Raw genomic sequence first — 24,050 nt, 5'->3', positions numbered from 1 at the left:
TGTGTTTATATTCTAGACATCCACATGGATAGTTTTGCACTCATCTGAAAGACTGAGATGATGGGAAGCCTGCATGGAAATGTGGAAATGTGACTACTTGGAACCATTTCTAGATGTACTGATTAACCATGCATTATTATATGTTCTATGGTCACACACAGATATGCAAAATATCTACAGTTATCCACATTGAAGGAAGCACTGATTTTAAAGACCAAAGAAAAGACCCAAGAAGTTAGTCCTTAAAACAGCCAAGGTATACTCAACGAAAATTCATGTGATTTACTTAACTATAGGTAGTGTCTTATATACCATATATTTTCATTGGAGGAATTCCAAATTAAGTTAGCAAAACTGAAATTAGCCAGTGTATGTAAATGTATTTGGTTTTAGCATTGCAGCCTGACAGATGTTTATTGTCCATTTTTGACAAATAACAAAGGGGAAAGGTAAAACTTTTTAAAAAAATTTTTAAAGATTTTTATTTATTAATTGAGAGAGAGGCAGTGAGAGAGATCATGAGCGAGGGTAAGGTCAGAAGGAGAAGCAGACTCCCCGTGGAGCTGGGAACCCGATGCGGGACTCGATCCTAGGACTCCGGGATCATGACCTGAGCTGAAGGCAGTCGTCCAACCAACTGAGCCACCCAGGTGTCCCAGGTAAAACATTAAAAAAAATATTTTATTTATTTATTTCAAGAGAGAGAGAAAGGGAGAGAGAGAAAGGGAGAGCACACTGGTCGGGGGTGGAGGGAGAGAACCTCAAACAGACTTTATTTTAGTTTAAAGTGAACTAATGGATTTATAAAGAACCTTGGTTCATGGGCTATTATATTTTACATAATATTTCAATATTTATAATTACTGTTAGATTATTTAAGAATTGCATATCATATCAAGTATGTTGGAATATAAAGGAAAAAATATTATATTCTGGAAGTTTGATGTGGGCTGTTATGTATGAATCTTAAAATTATTACAGAAACCATATTTGTATATATTCATGAAGAAACTCATGTTCAGGGAAGTAAGTTTTGGCTACTTAAACATAAAGCTATAATTATAAAGTACTATATTATTTTTGTACCATGGGATTTTAACTGATCTTTTTAAAGGCATATCTGTAAGAAACTATGTAAATTATATTTTTAAAACAGAGCCATGTTAACTCAGTGGTTTTAGTTATTAAAGTCCTGAAACACTATCTGTCAGTTTTTATCGTATCAAATCTTCGATGACTTAAACTGTGGAGAATAGTTTGAACACCTAGTTTCTCATGTGAATAATTTAACTGGCTAATAGAAGATTTATCCTTGTGAAATCCAACATTGGAGATTAACAAGAGAACACTATTTCCTGCAGAAAGTAAGGACTGAAAAATAATAACTGGATATAGACTGCCTTATAACCTTATGTTCTTCAACAGGTGTGGCTTTGTCAATCTAGAGCTTCAACAGTGATAGAACTCTTAAACCAAATGGAATAGTCACGTGAATGAGGCATGTGGACTGTCGTCATACGTGGCTACTCAGGAAAGCTCAATCTTCTCCAGCACATGGCCATGGAAATAGAATAAACTTGTCTGTATTTGAGTTTAGTAATTCTGCAATTTTCCTGACCATTGAATAACCCAAAAGTTTAGGTGTATCTGTAGCTGTACAATTATTTTCTCTTTTAATTTTGTCCTTACCGTCTGATGTAGGGTCTCTGGGAATAGAGTGTTTTTATTCTTTTTGAATTTTCCTTTCCCCCCCCTTTACTGAGAAGTACTGTGCATTTAATTGTTATGATTCCCCCAAATGCCTCCTGAGTGACCTGGTAAGCCTCAGGGGGTTTGGCTTGTAGTATTCTCTCACTAAAGGAGATCTTTCTGAATAAGATTTTTCAAAGAAAACTAAGGTCATTTAATTATCACATTAATATATATTTTTTAACCTGTGGATATTCATTTCTTAAATATAATTTTTTCCTTCCTGATTTGATACTTCTTTTCTACCTTTTTTTTCCTCTAGATTTATGTTTGCATCTAGGCAAGATACATTTCATCATAGATAATTATTGCTATACATATGCAAGAAAATAGGTAATTCCTAAGGCATAAAACCTTATCGTATGCACAAAAAGGGGTTCATGAGTTATGGATACACTATTCTCTTTTTATCCAAGACTATGTCTATAATTCTTGTCAAACTGACAAAAATCCAGATGATTTGTTCTGATGCAATTTAATAGTGAAAGGTTCAAGAACATTAATAATACTATAATTTATCGAGCTTTTACTGGGTGCCAGGCATGTTCTAGGTGATTTCTTTGTAATAAAACAATAACCTTAGGAGGTAGAAACTCTTGTTATCCCCATTCTAAAAATCATGAAACTGAGACCCAGAGAGGTTAGGTTGCCCAAGTTCGCTTAGATAGGAAGGGGTGGAGCCGGGATGCCAACACAGGCAGTGCAGCTCCAGAGTCCACATTATTCGCCACTGTGCTATGTTCTTTCTACAAGGTTGTTTTGGGTCTTAAATATGAATAAGAGACTCATAGTCATTATCTGGTCTTTGCAGTGATCAAATCCCATTTGCCACTGAATAGCATTTTTTAAGTAACAGTGATAAGCTCAAAAATTTTTATCTAATTATAAGAATGTGAAAAAAGAAAAAAATGTCAGCAGGGTGATGGGTATTAAGGAAGGTATGTGTTGTGATGAGCACTGGGTGCTTTCTGTAGCTAATGAATCGTTGAACACTACATCAAAAACTAATTATGTACTATATGTTGATTAACTGAATATAATAAAAATTGTTTAAAAAGTCATATAATAGAAGAGGTAGGGCTGCATGAAAAGTATCACAAATAGCTGGACTGGAAAGGATTCTGAGATTACCTAGTTCAATCACTTTATTTTTCAGTGAGCAGACTGAGACAGGCTTGTAATTACATTTAGAAGACTCAAACACATGCCTTCTTATCCTGGGCTTGGACTTCTCCCCTGAGTGTGCTCTTTTTTGCAAGCTGGGCACTGAGGTTCTTTTTTTTTTCCTTAAGATTTTATTTATTTATATATGAGAGAGGAAGAGTAAGAGCACATGAGGGTTGGGGACCTGTAGAGGGAGAGGGAAAAGCAGACTCCCCACTGAGCACAGAGCCTGAGGTGGGTTTTCAGGTGGGTTTCCAGGTAGGGCTCTATCCCAGAATCCTGAGATCATTATCTGAGCCAAAGTCAGATACTTAACCGACTGAGCCACCCAGGCACCTCTGAAGTTCTAGTTTTGAGTGCTGTATGTGCCTAAGAAGCATTATAAATAAAACAATGCCGCATTGTCCCCTGCCTCTGTTTTCAGGATCTATTCCCCCCCCCCCCACTACTTTGCTTACCCTAAGAATTTTGAAAAAAATACCAGGAACTGGTATTTTTTTATATTGCAGGTCAGTTCATCTTAGTTCAAATATATTTGCTGAAAATCTAGATAATGTATGTGTGTTGAGAATTGTGGGGTAGGCAAAAATTAAAGGGAGAGAACTCCCAACTCCTTAAAAAGCTGATAGAGAATCAGACCAAGTCATTGTGAAAGGGAATGATGTACTAAATAATTTTGTAGTTGTTTGATACACTTCAGTCTCGTTGTTATGTCAAAGTCTAGTCTGAACATCTAGTAATGGGATACGATAGTATTAAGTGAATTGTCCTAGAGAAGATGCTACTTTTGGTGCTAGATAAATCACATTCTAAAGGTACTTACTGCAAATACTACTGCCTCAAAGGACTGACTCTATGCTGATTTGTGTAGTTTATTGCCATAACCAAAAGTAAATTTCTGGAAAGCAGGAATCATTTCCTTGGTTGTGACTGCTGACTTCTGTGCCAAAAACTGACATAGTTTCAATCGTATGTATTATACATAAAATAATATAAATAAAAAAATAATATAAATAAATAGAAATTCATATATATAATATGAATTCATAATATAAATATATAATGTAAATATATTGCTATATTTGGGCTTTTGATTATTCTTTTCTATAGATTCTCCTTTAAGACTTAGAGAAAGAACTTACTTGCAGGCTAAAAAATCATCTGAAGAAAAATAGGGTTGTCAAGGGAAGGTGTAATGGGCTTTTTGGAGGAAGAACTCCTCCAAATTAAATATTTATTGTGTGTGAACTGCTGTAGAAAACGACATAACGAAGATGTGCTCTTAACAATGCACATATTTATGGTCATGTTCATGATTTCATTACAGGTCCTGTTCTCCTGAGCTCTCGTTCCTGAAACAGGCCTTATAGAAAGAGTACATGGGAAATAATAATGTGACAGAATTTGTCCTTCTTGGCCTCACTCAGGATCCTGAGGGACAAAAGACATTATTTGTCATGATTTTCCTCATCTACATTGTGACAATGGTGGGCAACCTACTCATTGTGGTGACTGTTTTTGGCAGCCCCTCCCTGGACTCCCCCATGTACTTTTTCCTCGCCTATCTGTCACTTATGGATGCTGTTTATTCCACTGTCATCTCACCCAAATTGATTATAGACTTACTCTGGGACAGAAAAACCATTTCCTTCCCAGCTTGCATGGGCCAGCTCTTCCTAGAACACCTCTTTGGGGGTTCTGAGGTCTTCCTTCTGGTGGTGATGGCCTATGATCGTTTTGTGGCCATCTGTAGGCCACTGCATTACTTGACTGTTATGAATCGACAGGTTTGCATCCTGCTGTTAGTGGCAGCCTGGATTGGAGGTCTTGTGCACTCTATGGTTCAGCTTCTTTTTGTGTATAGCCTCCCATTTTGTGGCCCTAATGTCATCAACCACTTCATCTGTGACATGTACCCATTATTAGAACTTGCCTGCACTGACACCTATTTGATAGGCCTCACTGTGGTTGCCAATGGTGGAGCAATCTGTATGGTCATCTTTATCTTTCTGCTCATCTCCTATGGAGTCATTCTAAATTCTCTTAAAAGCCACAGTCTGGAAGGGAGGCGCAAAGCCTTGTCTACTTGCAGTTCCCACACCACAGTGGTGGTCCTCTTTTTTGTTCCCTGCATTTTCATGTATGTTAGACCTGTTTCTAACTTTCCCATTGATAAATCTGTAACTCTGGTTTACACAGTGATCACTCCCATGTTAAATCCTTTAATATACACTTTGAGAAATTCAGAGATGAAAAATGCTATGAAAAAATTCTGGTGTAACAATTTAACCAAAGAAAGAATAAGAATGTGTCACCTACAGTGAGCATACATTAATTATAAAGAAAGAAAAAGGTAATAAATTCTAACAATACATTTAAGTAATTCAATGGATTCCCTAGAGATATATATTTTTTAAAATTTTATACAAAGACATCAAAAAGTAAACTGTCTTTTGAGGTAAGAATCAATCTAATCAGTAAATTCTGGAGGATGAATAAAAGGCACAGGTATAAAAAAGGCACATATATTTGTCCTATTAGAAGTAAAAATAAAATGAATTTCACTCTGTAGTTTTATTTTTCTTGACATACCAAAATGAGAATTCAGAAACAAGAGTTTTTAAATTTAAAATGTGAAAAACAATCTACTTTTGAAAATTTGCTATCACCCAAATTAATGAGAAAGCAATTTGGCTAATACTTAGAACAAATTACTAGGGCCAAAGGAGTGCCTTCTAAATTTTAATGTTCATTATTCTATAAGCATGTTCTATCAGCATGACAACTTTCTGTAGCTGTGTTATGCATCCTGTCTTTAAGATTATTTCTGTTCCTCAGGTTAATGCTTATGCTTTTGCACTTCAATACCATTTATATGGAAGATGATATTGTGTTTGTTTTAGACCTTATCGGTGAGTAATTATGTTAAGTGGAATGTTGGATGTTTTCACAGGTTGGGATGAAACTGTATGGGATGGCTAATGATGAAAACATTCTGATTCTTGACTTGAGCACAGAAAACCATACTAATCCAAGTTATAAACATATTTTCATGCTTTTTGTCATTAGTTTTTTTTGCACATTATTTACCATTCTTCAAAGAGTAGATAAAACTGCTTATTTTGTCATCATGATACTGAAGATCTGGGTAAAGAAATGCATTATTTTGCATAATAGTGTGTTCCCCCAAAGTTGTATTCAACTGAAATACTTTGTACTTACAGACACAGTAATGATTTGCTTTAATATAAACAAGATTTTGTTTTTCACTGTTATGTTAAAAATACCAATAACAGGTTTTTCCATCTGCAGTCCACCCTGGAACATTGCAACCTATGAATAAAATGGAATTACTTTCGCTCTAATATGGAACACTATCTATGCTTTGTAAGAGTTTTCTAAGTAAAAATTAAAGGACTTTAGAACTTTTCTTATTTTAAATTTTCATTAAGTATTTTTTCATGCATGCTGAATAATATATGCAATTCACTTTTAATTTTATAATCTCTGAGAAGAGTTCGAAAAAGTAGGAGAAGCAAAACCCAAAACAAGGAGAAGGAAGAAAATAAAGATTAGAGCAGAAATATGGTATGATTCAGTCTTCTTAAATTTGTAATATTTATTATGTCTCTCTTTATGTGTTTTAACCAGGGAATTTTTCTGTATTTATACATTTCCTGAAGAAAATGTATATTCTATTTTTTCTCGTGAGGAATTACATATATAATTATAATTATATAACATATATATTATATATATATACACACACACACACAGACATATAGATATATCTTTCAGAACCATGTGTTCTCAAGCATGCTTCAAGCAAAATGCTCTTGTTGAAAAAAAATAAAATTAACTGAGGGTACTCATTTAAAATAAAGCTTGTTAAGGTGCCTCCTTAGCGCAGTAGGCAGCCCGTCAGTTTCATAAAATAAAGCTTGTCCGAGGGAAGGTGGCTGTGGGGAATGGCTGAAGTAGGTGAAAGAGTTTAAGAATACACTTGTCATGAGCACTGAGTTATGATGTATAGAATTGTTGAATCACTATATATTATATCTGGAACTAATATAAATAACAGTGTGTGTTAACTATACTGGAATTAAAATAAAAAAGTTAATAAAAACAAAAATTATTATAAACACACACACACACACACACATGCAAAACAAACAAACAATAAAACAGATCAGTAAAAGCAGGAGCTCATTCTTTGAAAAGTTCAACAAAATTGATAAGCCTTTATCCAGACTCATTAAAAACGAGAGAGAGAGAGAGAGAGAGGTGAGGGGGGAGAGGATTCATATAAACACAATCAGAAATGAAAGAGGATAATAACAACAAGCACCACAGAAATACAGAGGATTTTAAGAGAATATTATGAAAAATCAAGTCAATATGTTGGACAACTTAGAAAAAGTGGATAAATTCCTGGGAACAAATAACCTCTCAAAGTTGAATCAGAAAGAAATAGAAAGTTTGAACAGACACACTATCAGTAATGAAATTGAATCTGTAATCAAAAAATGCCCAAAAAAGTCCAGAACCAGATGACTTCACAGGTGAATTCTACCAAACATTTTTTTTCTACCAAACATTTAAAGAAGATTTAATGTCTATTCTTCTCAAACTATTTAAAAAAAATAGAACTTGAAGGATAACTTCTCAATTCATTCTCTGAGGCTAGCGTTACCCTCATACCAAAACGAGATGGAGATACCACAAGAAAGGGAACTATAGGCCAATATGACTAATGAACATAGATGGCAGAAATCCTTAACAAAATATTAGTAAACTGAATCCAACAGTACATTAAAAAAAATCATTCACCAGCATCAAGAACTATTTATTCCTGGATTGCAAAAATGGTTTGATATTTACAAATCAATTAATGTGATACATCACATCCCCAGGAGAAAAGATAAAAAAACCACATAATCATTTCCATAGATGCATAAAAAACATTTTACAAAGTACAACATCCATCCATGATAAAAATTCTCAACAAAGTAGGTTTAGAGGGAACATACCTCAACATAATGGAGGCCTTATATGGAAAGCCTATAGTTAACATAAAACTCAAACTGAGAGCTTTTCCCTTAAGATCAGAAACAAAATAAGGATGTCCACTCTTACCACTTTTATGTAATATATACTAGAAATACTAGTCATGGCAGTTGGACAAGAAAAAGAAATAAAAGTCATCTAATTTGGAAAGGAAGAAGTAAAACCTTCAGTATATGTAGATGACATAATACTATATACAGAAAACCCTCAAGGCTCCACCAAAAAGCTACTAGAACTGATAAACTAATTCAGTAAGTTCACAGGATACATATTGCAGAAATATGTTGTATTATATATACTAATAATGAAGCAGTAGATAGAGAAATTAAGAAAACTTTTCTATTTACAATTACACCAAAAATATTAAGGCACCTAGGAAAAAGCGTAACGAAAGAAGTGAAAGACCTGTACTCTGAAAACTATAAAACTTTGATAAATACATTCAAAATAACACAAAGAAATGGAAAGACATTCTATGCTCATGGATTGGAAGAAGAGATATTGTTAAAATGTCTATACTATCCAAAGCAATCTACAAAATTAATACAATCCCTATCAAAATAGCAACATTTTTCACAGTGTTAGAATGAAGAATCCTAAAATTTGTGTGGAACCACAGAACACCTCATACAGCCAAAGCAATGTTGAAAAAGAAAAACAAAACTACGTATCACAATCCTTGACTTCAAGATATGCTACACTGTTGTGGCAATGAAAACAGTATGGTATTGACCCGAAAATAGAAACATACTTCAATAGAACGGAATAGGGAGCCTAGAAATAAACCCACAATTATATGGTCAACTAATCCTTGACAAAGGAGGAAAGAATATGCAATGCAAAAAAGACAGTCTCTTCAACAAATGTTGTGGGGAAAACTAGACAGCTACATCCAAAAGAATGAAACCTGACCACTTTATTACACTGCACACAAAATAAGCTCAAAGTGGATTAAAGACCTAAATGTGAGCATGACCTAGAAGAGAGCAAAGGGAATGATTTCTCTGACATTGTCTATCCAACATTTTTCAAGATATGTCTCCTGAGGCAAGGGAAGGAAAAGCAAAAATAAACTACTGAGACTACATCAAAAGAAAAAAATCTTCTGCACAGGGAAGGAAATAGTCAACAAAACTAAATGGCAACCTCTACTGAATGGGAGAAGATATTTGCAAGTGACATATCCAATAAAGACTTAGTGTTCAAAACATATAAAGAACTGATATAACACCCAAAAACAAATAATCCAAATAACAATGGGCAAAAGATATGAACAAACATTTATTCAAAGAAGAAATAGAGAAGGCTGACACACACAAAAAGATGCTCAACTTCACTCATCATCAGGGAAATGCAAATCAAAACCACAATGACATATCACCTCACACCTGTCAGAATGGCTAAAACCATCAGTACAAGAAACAAGAAGTGTTGGATGTAGAGAAAAAGGAGCCTCTGTGTTGTTGGGAATGAAAATTGGTGCAGCTGCTGTGGAAAACAGTATAGAGTTACTCAAAAAGTGCAAAGTAGGGCTCCTAGATGGGTCAGTGGGTTCAAGCCTCTGCGTTTGGCTCAGGTCATGATCCCAGGGGCTTGGGATCGAGCCCTGCATGCCTGCATGCATCGGGGTCTCTGCTCAGTGGGAGCCTGCTTTCTCCTCTCTCTGCCTGCTTCTCTACCTACTTGTGATCTCTGTCTGTCAAATAAATAAATAAATAAATTCTTAAAAAAATTAAAAGTAGAACTACCCTATGATCCAGTAATCACTCTACTGGGTATTTTACCCACCCCCCATTACAAAAACACTAATTCAAAGGGATACATGAACCCCTATGTTTATTGAAGCATTATTTGCAATAGCCAAATTATGGAAGCAACAACTGGATAAAAAAGTTGTGTGGACACACGCACATACACACACAGGAATATCATTCAGCCTTAAAAAAGAATGAGATCTTGCCTTTTGCAATGACATGGCAATGCCAAGTGAAATAAGTCAGTCAGAGAAAGACAAACACCATATGGTTTCACTGATATGTGGAATTTAAGAAGGAAACAAGAAGAAAGGAAAAAAAAGAGAGAGAGAGACGAACAAAAAGACTCTTAGCTATAGAGACCAAACTGGTGGTAAAAAGAAAGGAGGGGGTGGGAGGATGAGTGAAATAGCTGAAGGGGATTAAGATTACACTTACTGTGATGAGCTGAGGAGTGTATAAAATTGCCAAATCACTATATTGTACACTTGAAACCGATAGAATACTGTGTTAATTTTACTGGAATTTAAAAAAAGATGTTAGCATTTTTATGTTGGAATTGCACTGATGCTAATGACAACTGAATCTTCCTGTTCTGAATATAACATAATGCTGCACTCATTTGGGTCTTCAGTACTCTTAAAACTTGGAAAAATTTTTATAAAATTTTTTTAATCAGTATCTTTCTGTTTATTTTTGTTGCTCCTTCCCATATACTTAGCGAAAATAGATTTTTACAAATATTTGTAATTTTTTTTTTTATTTGACAGAGAGAGATCACAAGTGGGCAGAGAGGCAGGCAGAGAGAGAGAGAGAGAGAGGAGGAAGCAGGCTCCCCGCGAAGCAGAGAGCCCGATGCAGGGCTCGATCCCAGGACCCTGAGATCCTGACCTGAGCTGAAGGCAGAGGCTTAACCCACTGAGCCACTCAGGCGCCCCAAATATTTGTAATTTTTATTCAATAAGCCAAGTTATATCTCACTGTAAGTCAACAATTTATATTCATTTTGTTAGCAGTGCTGTATTTGACCATTGGCATTTCTTTTATGAAGTGCCTCTTCATGTACTTTCACTTACATGTCCCCAATGTTTTAATGACCTAAAAGAGATTTTTTTATAATGCAAAACTTGAATGTATTTTCTAGATAGTGTTTTTTTTTAATATTTATTTTTATTTGTTTATTTACAGCATAACAGTGTTCATTGTTTTGGCATCACACCCAGTGCTCCATGCAGTACGTGCCCTCCCTATTACCCACCACCTGGTTCCTCAACCTCCCACCCCACCCCCACCCCCCTGCTGCCCCTTCATAACCCTCTGGTTGTTTTTCAGAGTCCATAGTCTCTCATGGTTCATCTCCCCTTCCAGTTTCCCTCAACTCCCTCTCCTCTCCATCTCCCCATGTCCTCCATGTTATTTGTTATGCTCCACAAATAAGTGAGACCATATGATACTTGACTCTCTCTGCTTGACTTATTTCGCTCAGCATAATCTCTTCCAGTCCCGTCCATGTTGCTACAAAAGTTGGGTATTCGTCCTTTCTGATGGAGGCATAATACTCCATTGTGTATATGGACCACATCTTCCTTATCCATTCATCCGTTGAAGGGCATCTTGGTTCTTTCCACAGTTTGGCGACCGTAGCCATTGCTGCAATAAACATTGGGGTACAGATGGCCCTTCTTTTCACTACATCTGTATCTTTGGGGTAAATACCCAGCAGTGCAATTGCAGGGTCATAGGGAAGCTCTATTTTTAATTTCTTCAGGAATCTCCACACTGTTCTCCAGAGTGGCTGCATCAACTTGCATTCCCACCAACAGTGTAAGAGGGTTCCCCTTTCTCCACATCCTCTCCAACACACGTTGTTTCCTGTCTTGCTAATTTTGCCCATTCTAACTGGTGTAAGGTGGTATCTCAATGTTGTTTTAATGTGAATCTCCCTGATGGCTAGTGATGATGAACATTTTTTCATGTGTCTGATAGCCATTTGTATGTCTTCATTGGAGAAGTGTCTGTTCATATCTTCTGCCCATTTTTTGATATGATTATCTGTTTTGTGTGTGTTGAGTTTGAGATGTTCTTTATAGATCCTGGATATCAACCTTTTGTCTGTACTGTCATTTGCAAATATCTTCTCCCATTCCGTGGTTGCCTCTTTGTTTTGTTGACTGTTTCCTTTGCTGTGCAGAAGCTTTTGATCTTGATGAAGTCCCAAAACTTCATTTTTGCTTTTGTTTCCTTGGCCTTTGGAGACATATCTTGAAAGAAGTTGCTGTGGCTGATATCGAAGAGATTACTGCCTATGTTCTCCTCTAGGATTCTGATGGATTCCTGTCTCACGTTGAGGTCTTTTATCCATTTTGAGTTTATCTTTGTGTACGGTGTAAGAGAATGGTCGAGTTTCATTCTTCTACATATCGCTGTCCAGTTTTCCCAGCACCATTTATTGAAGAGACTGTCTTTTTTCCATTGAATATTTTTTCCTGTTTTGTCGAAGATTATTTGACCATAGAGTTGAGGGTCCATATCTGGGCTCTCCACTCTGTTCCACTGGTCTATGTGTCTGTTTTTATGCCAGTACCACGCTGTCTTGGTGATCACAGCTTTGTAGTAAAGCTTGAAATCGGGTAACATGATGCCGCCAGTTTTGTTTTTGTTTTTCAACATTTCCTTAGCAATTCGGGGTCTCTTCTGGCTCCATACAAATTTTAGGATTATTTGCTCCAGCTCTTTGAAAAATATCGGTGGAATTTTGATCGGAATGGCATTAAAAGTATAGATTGCTCTAGGCAATATCGACATTTTAACAATGTTTATTCTTCCAATCCAAGAGCATGGAACGGTCTTCCATCTTTTTGTGTCTTCTTCAATTTCTTTCATGAGTGTTCTGTAGTTCCTCGAGTACAGGTCCTTTACTTCTTTGGTTAGGTTTATGCCCAGGTATCTTATGGTTCTTGGTGCTATAGTAAATGGAATCAATTCTCTAATTTCCCTTTCTGTATTTTCATTGTTGGTGTATAAGAAAGCCACTGATTTCTGTACATTGACTTTGTATCCTGCCACGTTACTGAATTGCTGTATGAATTCTAGTAGTTTGGGGGTGGAGTCTTTGGGGTTTTCCATATAAAGAATCATGTCATCTGCGAAGAGAGAGAGTTTGACTTCTTCCTTGCCAATTTGGATACCTTTTATTTCTCTTTGTTGTCTGATTGCCGTTGCTAGAACTTCTAATACTATGTTGAACAAGACTGGTGAGAGTGGGCATCCTTGTCGTGTTCCTAATCTCAACGGGAAGGCTGCAAGCTTTTTCCCATTGAAGATGATATTTGCTGTGGGTCTTTCATAGATAGATTTTATGAAGTTCAGGAATGTTCCCTCTATCCCTATACTTTGAAGCGTTTTCATCAGGAACGGATGCTGGATTTTGTCAAATGCTTTTTCTGCATCAATTGAGAGGACCATGTGGTTCTTCTCTCTTCTCTTATTGATGTGTTCTATCACACTGATTGATTTGCGAATGTTGAACCAAACTTGCAACCCAGGGATGAATCCCACCTGGTCATGGTGGATAATCTTTTGAATGTGCTGCTGGATCCTGTTTGCTAGGATCTTGTTGAGAATCTTTGCATCCATATTCATCAGTGATATTGGTCTGAAATTCTCCTTTTTGGTAGGGTCTTTGCCTGGTTTGGGGATCAGGGTAATGCTGGCTTCATAAAAAGAGTCTGGAAGTTTTCCATCTGCTTCAATTTTTTGGAACAGCTTCAGGAGAATTGGTGTTATTTCTTCTTTGAAAGTTTGGTAGAATTCCCCAGGGAATCCGTCAGGTCCTGGGCTCTTGTTTTTTGGGAGGTTTTTGATCACTGCTTTAATCTTGTTACTAGATATCGGTCTATTCAGGTTGTCAATTTCTTCCTGGTTCAATTTTGGCAGTTTGTAGCTTTCCAGGAATGCATCCATTTCATCTAGGTTGCTTAGCTTATTGGCCTATAACTGTTGGTAATAATTTCTGATGATTGTTTCTACTTCCTTGGTGTTAGTTGTGATCTCTCCCTTTTCATTCATAATTTTATTAATTTGGGCTTTCTCACTTTTCTTTTGGATTAGTGTAGCCAATGGTTTATCGATCTTATTGATTCTTTCAAAAAACCAGCTTCTAGTTTCATTGATACGTTCTACTGTATCTCTCGTTTCTACCTCATTGATCTCTGCTCTAATCTTGATTATTTCCCTTCTTGCATGTGGAGTTGGTTTGATTTGTTGTTGATTCTCCAGTTCTTTAAGGTGTAGAGACAGCTGGTGTATTCTGGATTTTTCAATTTTTTTGAGGGAGGCTTGGATGGCTATGTATTTCCCCCTTAGGACCTCCTTTGCTGTATCCCATAGGTTTTGGACCGAGGTGTCTTCATTCTCATTGGTTTCCATGAATTGTTTAAGTTCGTCTTTGATCTCCTGGTTGATCCAAGCATTCTTAAGCAAGGTGGTCTTTAGCTTCCAGGTGTTTGAGTTCCTTCTGAACTTTTCCTTGTGATTGAGCTCCAGTTTCAAAGCATTGTGATCTGAGAATATGCAGGGAATAATGTCAGTCTTTTGGTATCGGTTGAGTCCTGCTTTGTGACCCAGTATGTGGTCTATTCTGGAGAAGGTTCCATGTGCACTTGAGAAGAATGAATATTCTGTTGTTTTAGGGTGGAGTGTTCTGTATACGTCGATGAGGTCCATCTGGTCCAATGTTTCATTCAATGCTCTTATTTCTTTATTAATTTTCTGCTTCGATGATCTGTCTATTTCTGAGAGAGGCATATTAAGATCTCCTACTATTATTGTATTCGTATCAATATGACTCTTTATCTTGATTAATAGTTTTCTTATGTAATTGGGTGCTCCCATATTGGGGGCATAGATATTCACAATTGTTAGATCGTCTTGGCGGATAGTCCCTTTAAGAATTATGTAGTGTCCTTCTGTACTAGATAGTGTTTTTGCAGTGTGAAGGGTTGTACTTTTTCTTTCAAAGTTGTCAGTCACATTCATCAGAGTTGCTGCATTTTTACTTCCATCTTATATAACAATCTATAAGTATTTTCTTCTGTTTGTTTATATTTAAAGCTTTGAGTATAAACAAGCATGTTTGTGTGTGGGAGTTTTTAGAGAAAAAGAGTGTGTGTGTGTGTGTGTGCATGTGTGCTCATGAGTTAAGAATTTAAATCTACTTTTTAAAAAATATTTTTACTTATTTATTTGACAGAGAGAGAGAGATGACAAGTAGGCAGAGAGGCAGGCAGAGACAGAGGGAGAAGCAAGCTCCCTGCTGAGCAGAGAGTCCCCTGTGAGGCTCTATCCCAGGACCCTGAGATCATGACCTGAGCTGAAGGCAGAGGCTTAACCCACTGAGCCACCCATGTGCCCCTAGATGTACTTTTCTTTTTTTTTTTTTAAAGATTTTATTTATTTATTTGACAGATAGAGATCACAAGTAGGGAGAGAGGCAGGCAGAGAGAGAGAAAGGAGGAAGCAGGCTCCCTGCCAAGCAGAGAGCCCGATGCAGGGCTCGATCCCAGGACTCTGGGATCATGACCTGAACGAAAGGCAGAGGCTTTAACCCACTGAGCCACCCAGGGGCCCCTAGATGTACTTTTCAAATGGATTTTTGTTGCTTTAAATCCAATAGTGTCAACAAACTAAAAAAATCAACCTAATTCCCTAATTTGATATTCTATATTTATAATATATCCAAATACCTGTGTATCTACTTCCTTTGATTGGCTGCTTTTCCTAAGCCAATACCCCATTATTTTAGGTCACGAGAGGAGATTTTGATGTCTGATAAGAAGCCTCCCACCCAATACTCTTATTAAAAACAACATTTTCTGTTTCAAATGATTATTACCCACATGAGTCTTAGACAAGGTCATAGATCTTAGAAATGTATGAAGGTTTTGTCTGACAATATATTTAATATCTAATTAATTTGGAAAAGAGTAGATATCTTGATCACATTGAATCATCTATCTGGGAACATGAAAATCTCTGTTTTTATTTAGGTCTTCAGTAAATCTTTTAGGTTTCACCTTTTTTAGTTGATTTCCATATTTTTTTGTAATTTGGGTTACATTAATGAAAGATACCTTTCCTACCTTGTATTTTGTAAATATGGCTACTATTTAAGAAAGTTACTAAGAATATCAGTTAAATCTTAATTTCAGTCACTTTATTGACCTTTCTCATTTAAACTGATAAATTGCAGTTAATTCTTCTGGTTTTGCTAGATAGATGATACTAATATTCTGATGATTTTTCTAATATTTTCTTTCTAATATTTTGTATTATATTTCCCTTATTGTAGTATGATAATACTTAACATAGGAAAACATGGGATAATAAATGAATAAAGGACACCTTGATTTATTCTTAGCTTCAGTGGAAATGCCTGTGGTATTTCCTGGTTAAAAATATTTTCGTTAATTTGAATCTCCCTGATGGCTAGTGATGATGAACATTTTTTCATGTGTCTGATAGCCATTTGTATGTCTTCATTGGAGAAGTGTCTGTTCATATCTTCTGCCCATTTTTTGATATGATTATCTGTTTTGTGTGTGTTGAGTTTGAGATGTTCTTTATAGATCCTGGATATCAACCTTTTGTCTGTACTGTCATTTGCAAATATCTTCTCCCATTCCGTGGGTTGCCTTTTTGTTTTGTTGACTGTTTCCTTTGCTGTGCAGAAGCTTTTGATCTTGATGAAGTCCCAAAACTTCATTTTTGCTTTTGTTTCCTTGGCCTTTGGAGACATATCTTGAAAGAAGTTGCTGTGGCTGATATCGAAGAGGTTACTGCCTATGTTCTCCTCTAGGATTCTGATAGATTCCTGTCTCACGTTGAGGTCTTTTATCCATTTTGAGTTTATCTTTGTGTACAGTGTAAGAGAATGGTCGAGTTTCATTCTTCTACATATCGCTGTCCAGTTTTCCAGCACCATTTATTGAAGAGACTGTCTTTTTTCCATTGAATATTTTTTCCTGTTTTGTCGATTTGTAGCAACATGGACGGGACTGGAAGAGATTATGCTGAGCAAAATAAGTCAAGCAGAGAGAGTCAAGTATCATATGGTCTCACTTATTTGTGGAGCATAACAAATAACATGGAGGACATGGGGAGATGGAGAGGAGAGGGAGTTGAGGGAAACTGGAAGGGGAGATGAACCATGAGAGACTATGGACTCTGAAAAACAACCTGAGGGTTTTGAAGGGGCAGGGCGTGGGAGGTTGGGGAACCAGGTTGTGGGTATTATGGAGGGCACATATTGCATGGAGCACTGGGTGTGATGCCAAAACAATGAACACTGTTATGCTGTAAATAAACAAATAAAAAAAAATCTTCATTAAAGAGAGGTGGTGATTCCCTGCCCCCTTCATTTATCTCTCTCTCTCTCTCTTTCTCTGTTTTTAGGAGCCAGAATTTGAAGAAGAGGACATTCAAAAAGAACAACATATGCTAAGGAAGTTGGAGACTGCAGCATGCATGCCCTAGGGGAAGGAACAGGCTTAGAAAAGAAATAAAAAACCTTGAGTTTACACCTTAGGCCAATCCTTAACACAGAGATAGCCTACAACAATAAAGAATAACAAAACAAAACAAAACAAACAAACAAACCAAAAAATACAATATAATAACAAAACAAAACAAAAAATACCCTGTCAGGGGCGCCTGGGTGGCTCAGCGGGTTAAAGCCTCTGCCTTCAGCTCAGGTCATGATCCCAGGGTCCTGGGATCGAGCCCCGCATCGGGCTCTCTGCTTGGCTGGGAGCCTGCTTCCTCCTCTCTCTCTCTCTGCCTGCCTCTCTGCCTACTTGTAATTTCTATCTGTCAAATAAATAAATCTTTAAAAAAAAAAAAAAAAAAAAAAAAAAAAAAAAAATACCCTGTCAGCAAACCCAAAAGAAAACCCAAAGCTGCAAACCTGGGGAAGAGAAAAGAATCTAATTTACAGAGTTACCACATTATTAGATTCAAGCGTCTAGTTTTCAACATAAAACCTGGAAACATACAGAAAACCAGGAAAGTATGGTCCATTCAAAGGAAAAAAAATAAACCAGCAAAAATTGCCCCTAAAAAGCTCTGATGCCTGGACAAGCACTTGAACACGCTGACTTAGAGATGCTCAAAGAAGTAAAGGAAAAATTGGCAACGGCCAAGAAAAGGAAGATAAAGGAAAGATCAAGGTCATGAATAAAATGGAAATATCAATAAAGAGACAGAAAACTTCCATGTTAAAAAACCAAATAAGGAAATACTATGGGGGCACCTGGATGGCTCAGTTGGTTAGGCGTCTGCCTTTGGCTCCAACCATAATTCCAGAATCCTGGGATCCAGCCTGGAATAAGGCTTCCTCCTCAGCGGGGAGTCTGCTTCTCCCTCTCCCTCTACTGCTCCCCCTATTTAGTTTATTGCTCTCTCTTTGTCAAAACAACAACAACAAGAAGAACAAAAAAACACACACAGAAAAAAACCCCAAAACCAAACAAAAAAACAAAAATAAAAACCAAAAAAACAAAAACAAAAACAAAACAAAACCTGAAGAGGGGAACTGAGAGGGAGAGACAAACCATGAGAGACTATGGACTCTGGGAAACAGTCTGAGGCTTTCAGAGGGATAGGGTGTGGGGGAATGGGTCAACCTGTGGTGAGCATTAAGGAGGGCACATATTGTATGGAGCACAGGATGTTATATGTAAACAATGAATCTTGGAACATTACATCAAAAACTAATGATGTTTTGTATGGTGACCAACATAAAATAATAAAAATATAAAGAAGTAGTATATTTTATAGAGCATTTGTAGAGAGATTCAGATTTAAGGACCTGACGTCATTTTAGAAAAGACATCTAAAGAGCAAGTGTCAAATATTTCGGATTTTTAGTCTTTATTTTTTTTCTTATATTAATTTAAAATAGTGACTTCCAAATCACACATCCTAATCACCAGTTTTGTATTTCTTTGTAAGAAAAATTCTCTTATTTTGGGCAAAACTTCTGAGCTGGAATTTTGCATGTGGGTGTTACTCCCTCTGACTTAAATGGAAACTTTTAGTATATTGATTACCAATAATCTTGTGCCATTCTTATTAAGTATGTCTTTTATACACAAAAACTCAAGGTTTTTACTTCACTCCAGTGGCCTCTTCAGCTTGAGAATTTCATATATGTGCTGAATAATTGAAAATAATGAATTCTTATTTATGCAACCTTTTATCTTTGCTATTAGTAAGTGGTGTGCTCCTTGCTGTTAGATTGCTGTCCCCCCCCCCCCCCACTTAATTCTCCTGAAGTGACTGGCCAGGAGAAGCCTCTGAAAATATGGATTATGTGGAAAGTCCCAGTTCTCAAAAGCATGAATCCTTGGTGAATTTAATTTTGAACAAACAGCCTTAGGGACAAACTGTTTTAACAATTCAGCCAAGTAATTTGTTGTTCATTGTTGATTTAGTGCCCCATCATGTCTTTCCTTACTTGGGAGAAGGTTTCTCCTTGGGGATTGATGTTGCGGAAGGGAACAGGGAAGGAAAGCCATTACTTTAGTAGGGAAGGGAAGGGGAAAAAAAGCCATTACTTTAGTGGTCATGGACCCTATTAAAACAGTCATAGGAATGCTTCAGAAATATCCCAAACAATCCAAAATATCCAATTCTTTGATTACCCAGATCTCTGCATTATGGACAAAAAAATGCTATTAAAGGCTTGTTCAATTAATGTGGTCTGTTACACGTAATAATGAAGTTTTACATTTGATTTTTGGTACATAATGTCAATGATGACTTTCAAATTCAATGATTCATCAGTCATCTCAACTGTATATTCTTGAGGTCAACTCTGGATATTTCCATAATCCAAACTGTTAAATATTTTTGAAAGTTGACGATGGTCATGCTTTGTGCAGGCAGAGAGAGAGAAATCCTTACATGACAAAGCATCTCTGGCTGCAGTGACAAAGTTTGTCCTGATATTTTTATCTGCATCACACCAGGGTTGATGTGGTGGCAATCCTGATTTACCTTCATCTAAAGAAGCCGTTATTTCCTAGGACCAAAGATAGAATTGTAGAAGTGTGGATTTGGAACAAGCGACCAAAGAGGAAAGAGAAGACCCAGGTAACATACTCAGAAAAACTCTTCACTGCCATGAGAATAGGGCAAAATAGACTTACTTGTAGTAAATTATGTGTCTTTCTTAAGCAACAGGTTTACCATTTGATCTAAAATATTTTATGCCAGATGCTCCAAGAGAAAGATAGTAAGTACATGCATTTTCTCTGTTTCATAAAATATTGTTGGGATAAGTACAGTGTCAGTAATTTTCTCTAACATTTTATATTAGAATTAGTTAAATATATATTAAGAGAAAGAAATCATCAAAACAGTACAACTTGTCATATATATGGTCTTCAAAATAACACTTTAAGATTGCTTTTATAATTTAAAGAATCCAATGATTATTTATTTTGTGTCTTAATATATTGGATAATAGTAAGGATTATTATAGTCCTTTATAAATTGTTACCTTGTGCATATTATCTTTAAATGTTCTGGCCCATGTAGACATATTATTTCATTGGCATTTTTTTTATTGAGGTAAAATACACATAATAAATTGTTGTGTATTCATCACCACCATCCATCTCCAGAACTTTTATCATCATCCCAAACTGAAACTCTGTACCCATTAGGCAATAATACCCCATTTTTTCCTTCTCTTGGCCCTTGGTAAACATTGCTGTACTGTGAATATGACTGTTTATTTATGACTATGTTGACCTTATTGCACCTAGCATAGTGTCTTCAAGCTTTATCCATGTTATAGCATGTATCAGACTTTCTTTCCTTTTCAGGTCTGAATAATATTCCATCATCTATACATACCACACTGTATGCATTCATTAGCTTTTGGACATTTGGATTGTTTCTACCTTTTGGCTATTGTGAATAATGCTGCTATGAACATTGGTGTACAAATGACAGTTTGAATCTCTGCTTTCTATTCTTGTGTGTATATATAAGATAACAGTTTGATATTTAAATTAGCAACCTTTATTACAAAGGGAAACTTAAAACTTACAATGTGGAAAGTTGAGGTCAGAGAAATTTAGTTACTTGTTAGACTCATTGACCTGTAATATGTACACCTTATTAGAAAGTGAATTTTAGGGTCTGTGAAAATGGAATTCATGAATTTTACTAGATATGAAATCTACAGAAAATGCCAGTATCTGTTTTTGCCTATGGGTTAATTATATGGATATTTCCTTATTTTTAGGGTCTTTTTTTTTTTTTAAAGATTTTATTTATTTATTTGACAGAGAGAAATCACAAGTAGGCAGAGAGGCAGGCAGAGAGAGAGGAGGAAGCAGGCTCCCTGCGGAGCAGAGAGCCCAATGCGGGGCTCAATCCCAGGACCCTGAGATCATGACCTGAGCCGAAGGCAGTGGCTTAATCCACTGAGCCATCCAGGCACCCCTATTTTTAGGGTCTTAAAATATTATGAGTAAAATGGACACATTGTATTATGTACTCAGTTGACCTCTTATTTTTAAAATGAAGACCCCCTTTGGCTGAATTTAGATTTAATGATTCAGTGCAAAGAGGTGAATGAGGTGTGGAGAAAGAGGACATTTGCACACAGTGATGTGAATTGTAAAGGAAGAACATCTTCTGTAATTGTATATGATAATAACCCAGTCTATCCATCCATCAGGCAATGCTCCTTTGTGTTATGAAATAAGATAGTGGGCTTTGGGGAAACTCTTGTAATGTGGCACTAAAGTTACATGGGGAAACAAATAAGGGTAAATAATATCTTGAATGTATTTAGTGACAATACCTGTCAGATAGTTTCTGGAGAGCTTTATTTGCATTATTATATTTAATCTTTAAAACCATCCTATGTGTTAGATGCCATTATGTTTCCTTATGCAGATGAAGTGAGTAATTTACCCAAGGTAACACTGTTGGTAAGTATGGATTCTGCAGCTTAGATTCCAAGCCAGAATATAGAACCTAAAGTACATAAAGTATACTATGGGCATCCAGTGCCACTCCTGCAAAATTATAAAACAAAGCTCACAAAGACTAGGGAAGGTAGGGAAGGGGGGGTGAGGAACATAGCAGGAAGGCTTGAAGGAGAGGGAGAAGAAGGCTACCCACTGAGCAGGGCGTCCGTCCTGGGATGATCAGCTGAGCTGAAGGCAGATGCTTAATGATCTACCCAGGCACCCCATACAATATATCTTCATTTTTTATTTGATAATCTGATTAGGTGTTTATTAGGACTTCAAAATTTTTGCTGCTTCATTTTTATGGTCACTGCTCAACCATTAAAAAAAGCACTTGTTTATGTGGAGAACAGATTTTACTATATAGACTATTAAATAGAAACATATTCAGATATATATTGCAATCATTGTTTCAAAAAGTTCTGGACTGAAATTTACAATTCCAAAGTCTACAATTTCCATTATCCTGCTGATCTGAAAGTCTTTCCCAGTGTTTTACACCTTGCATACCACACACCTGGGTTGTTTTTCTGTCTTATGTTGTTGAATTTGGTGTAGTATAGCTCTTAATTTATCTTATTTTAATTCTCATTGTGGGATAGTTATAGATTAAAGTTTTTGGAGCATTCCTTAGTGATTTATTTGTCCTCATTGAATGTGTTAAGGAATTTGAAATATCTCATGAATGTTGGAAACAGATTATTTATTTTTAATAAAATACTATAAAAGTAAAGTATAGAATTTTGTGTCATTCTGAATCAAATCCCTAGTTTTCAATAGTCTAGCATAATAATTATGTTCATAAGCACATTTTTAATAGTCAACTATTTATTGACTAAAATGCATATTATATTATATTATATTATATTATATTATATTATATGGCACATAGATTCTGATGATACCATTGTTTAAAAAGATGTGTTTACTCTCCTGGCAGATCTAACAGATGACTGGGGAAAACACAGCTATAAACAAGTGAGTGCTACAGGGCAAGGGGTTGGACCCTCATACTGGAAGTTATTTCTTGAATGCTCAGATGACCTCTATGCATTGTGAGTATTTGCCATTATAAATACAGACATAGCTTCATAACTGTGAGTGGGGATATTTAATTATGTAGGTATGTGAATAACCTGTTGGAAGTCCCAAAGATGGAAGTCCTTTAAGCAGCTGCTCTGTTCTGATATATCTTAAGGTTCAGAATTTGGTTTTCTGGAAATGTAAAAAGTCTGAGCAGTGGGTCCTGGTACTGATGCTAGGTTACCCTCTGGTCTAACTCTGGATTGAAAGCTCAGGAAATCTGAAATTCTTCTACTTCCTTTTTTTTTAAATTTCTTTTCAGCATAACAGAATTCATTGTTTTTGCACCACACCCAGTGCTCTATGCAATGTGTGAAATTCTTCTACTTCCAATTCAGTTTCCCCAAACCAAACTCAATCAATTCAAAGCCTATTTCATTCAGTTTATGGTCTTTGCTAGTTCTTATCTGCCTTTTCTGTTTTGTTTTATTTTCTCTTTCCTACATTTTTATGCTCCCTCTGGCTTGTCTAGAAGCAGAAAGAATAGAATAAGCTTTCCTTCACAAATGATGCTTTACAAATGTAGATTTTATAATGGAGCCCATTTAAAATAATTTTGCCAAAACAAAGTTGCACATATTACATGTACAATTGGTCCTGGGTTGTATCTGGTAGACCTCATGGATAATTTATTTTTCTCAAGTGAGAAGGAATGTCTTGTATTCTACATAGACTTGGAAAATCAAGAGCTAACAATATGAATGAAATGTCTGGTGTAATCTATTTATCACTTTAATTATCAAATATACTTTAACACATGCTAACCATTCACCCTGGTCAGTATAAAGATGGTCTAGCAGTAAGTGCTAGCATGTCATTTAAGATAAGGGTTTCCATGACTAGAGTTCAGAAACTCATATCTCTGGGAAGGCTATAACCTTTCCAGTAAGAACATGAGTTGGGACAGGATTTTTCCAGGATAACTGAACAAAATTAACGTTTTGAGATTTTTAGTGTGAAGTTCTTGCTACTATACCATGATTCTGCCTAAAATCTTTATGTTGGCATTCTGAATTGAGCTACAATTAGCAATAACCAATTCTAAACCATTTTGGAAAGTAGGGAAAATGTCTAGGTAGTACCCATTTACTTAAATTTGTACCATCCATTTTTCTCCTCTATAACCTCTGTTGTAATAAATGCCAATTCCATTTGTGTGGTATGTGTGTGTGTCTGTATTTTC

General features: G+C 36.1%; 1 protein-coding gene across 1 annotated transcript; it reads left to right on the top strand.

Annotated features, from left to right (window-relative positions):
• The first annotated feature begins 4,289 nt into the window (after window positions 1–4,289).
• Window positions 4,290–5,237, top strand: LOC123948651 (olfactory receptor 4A16-like). Its single transcript, XM_046015840.1, has one exon. The coding sequence runs from the start codon at window positions 4,293–4,295 to the stop codon at window positions 5,235–5,237; it is 945 nt and encodes a 314-aa protein (XP_045871796.1). The 5' UTR covers window positions 4,290–4,292.
• The last annotated feature ends 18,813 nt before the right edge of the window (window positions 5,238–24,050 follow it).

Source organism: Meles meles, chromosome 8 (genome assembly GCF_922984935.1).
Source record: "Meles meles chromosome 8, mMelMel3.1 paternal haplotype, whole genome shotgun sequence".
Lineage (NCBI taxonomy): Eukaryota > Metazoa > Chordata > Mammalia > Carnivora > Mustelidae > Meles > Meles meles.
This window is presented reverse-complemented; position numbering and strand designations above follow the sequence as displayed.

Bases quoted from the DNA above. Each gene is read 5' to 3' on its own strand.
- LOC123948651 (XM_046015840.1), top strand. From the start codon at position 4,293: ATGGGAAATAATAATGTGACAGAATTTGTCCTTCTTGGCCTCACTCAG.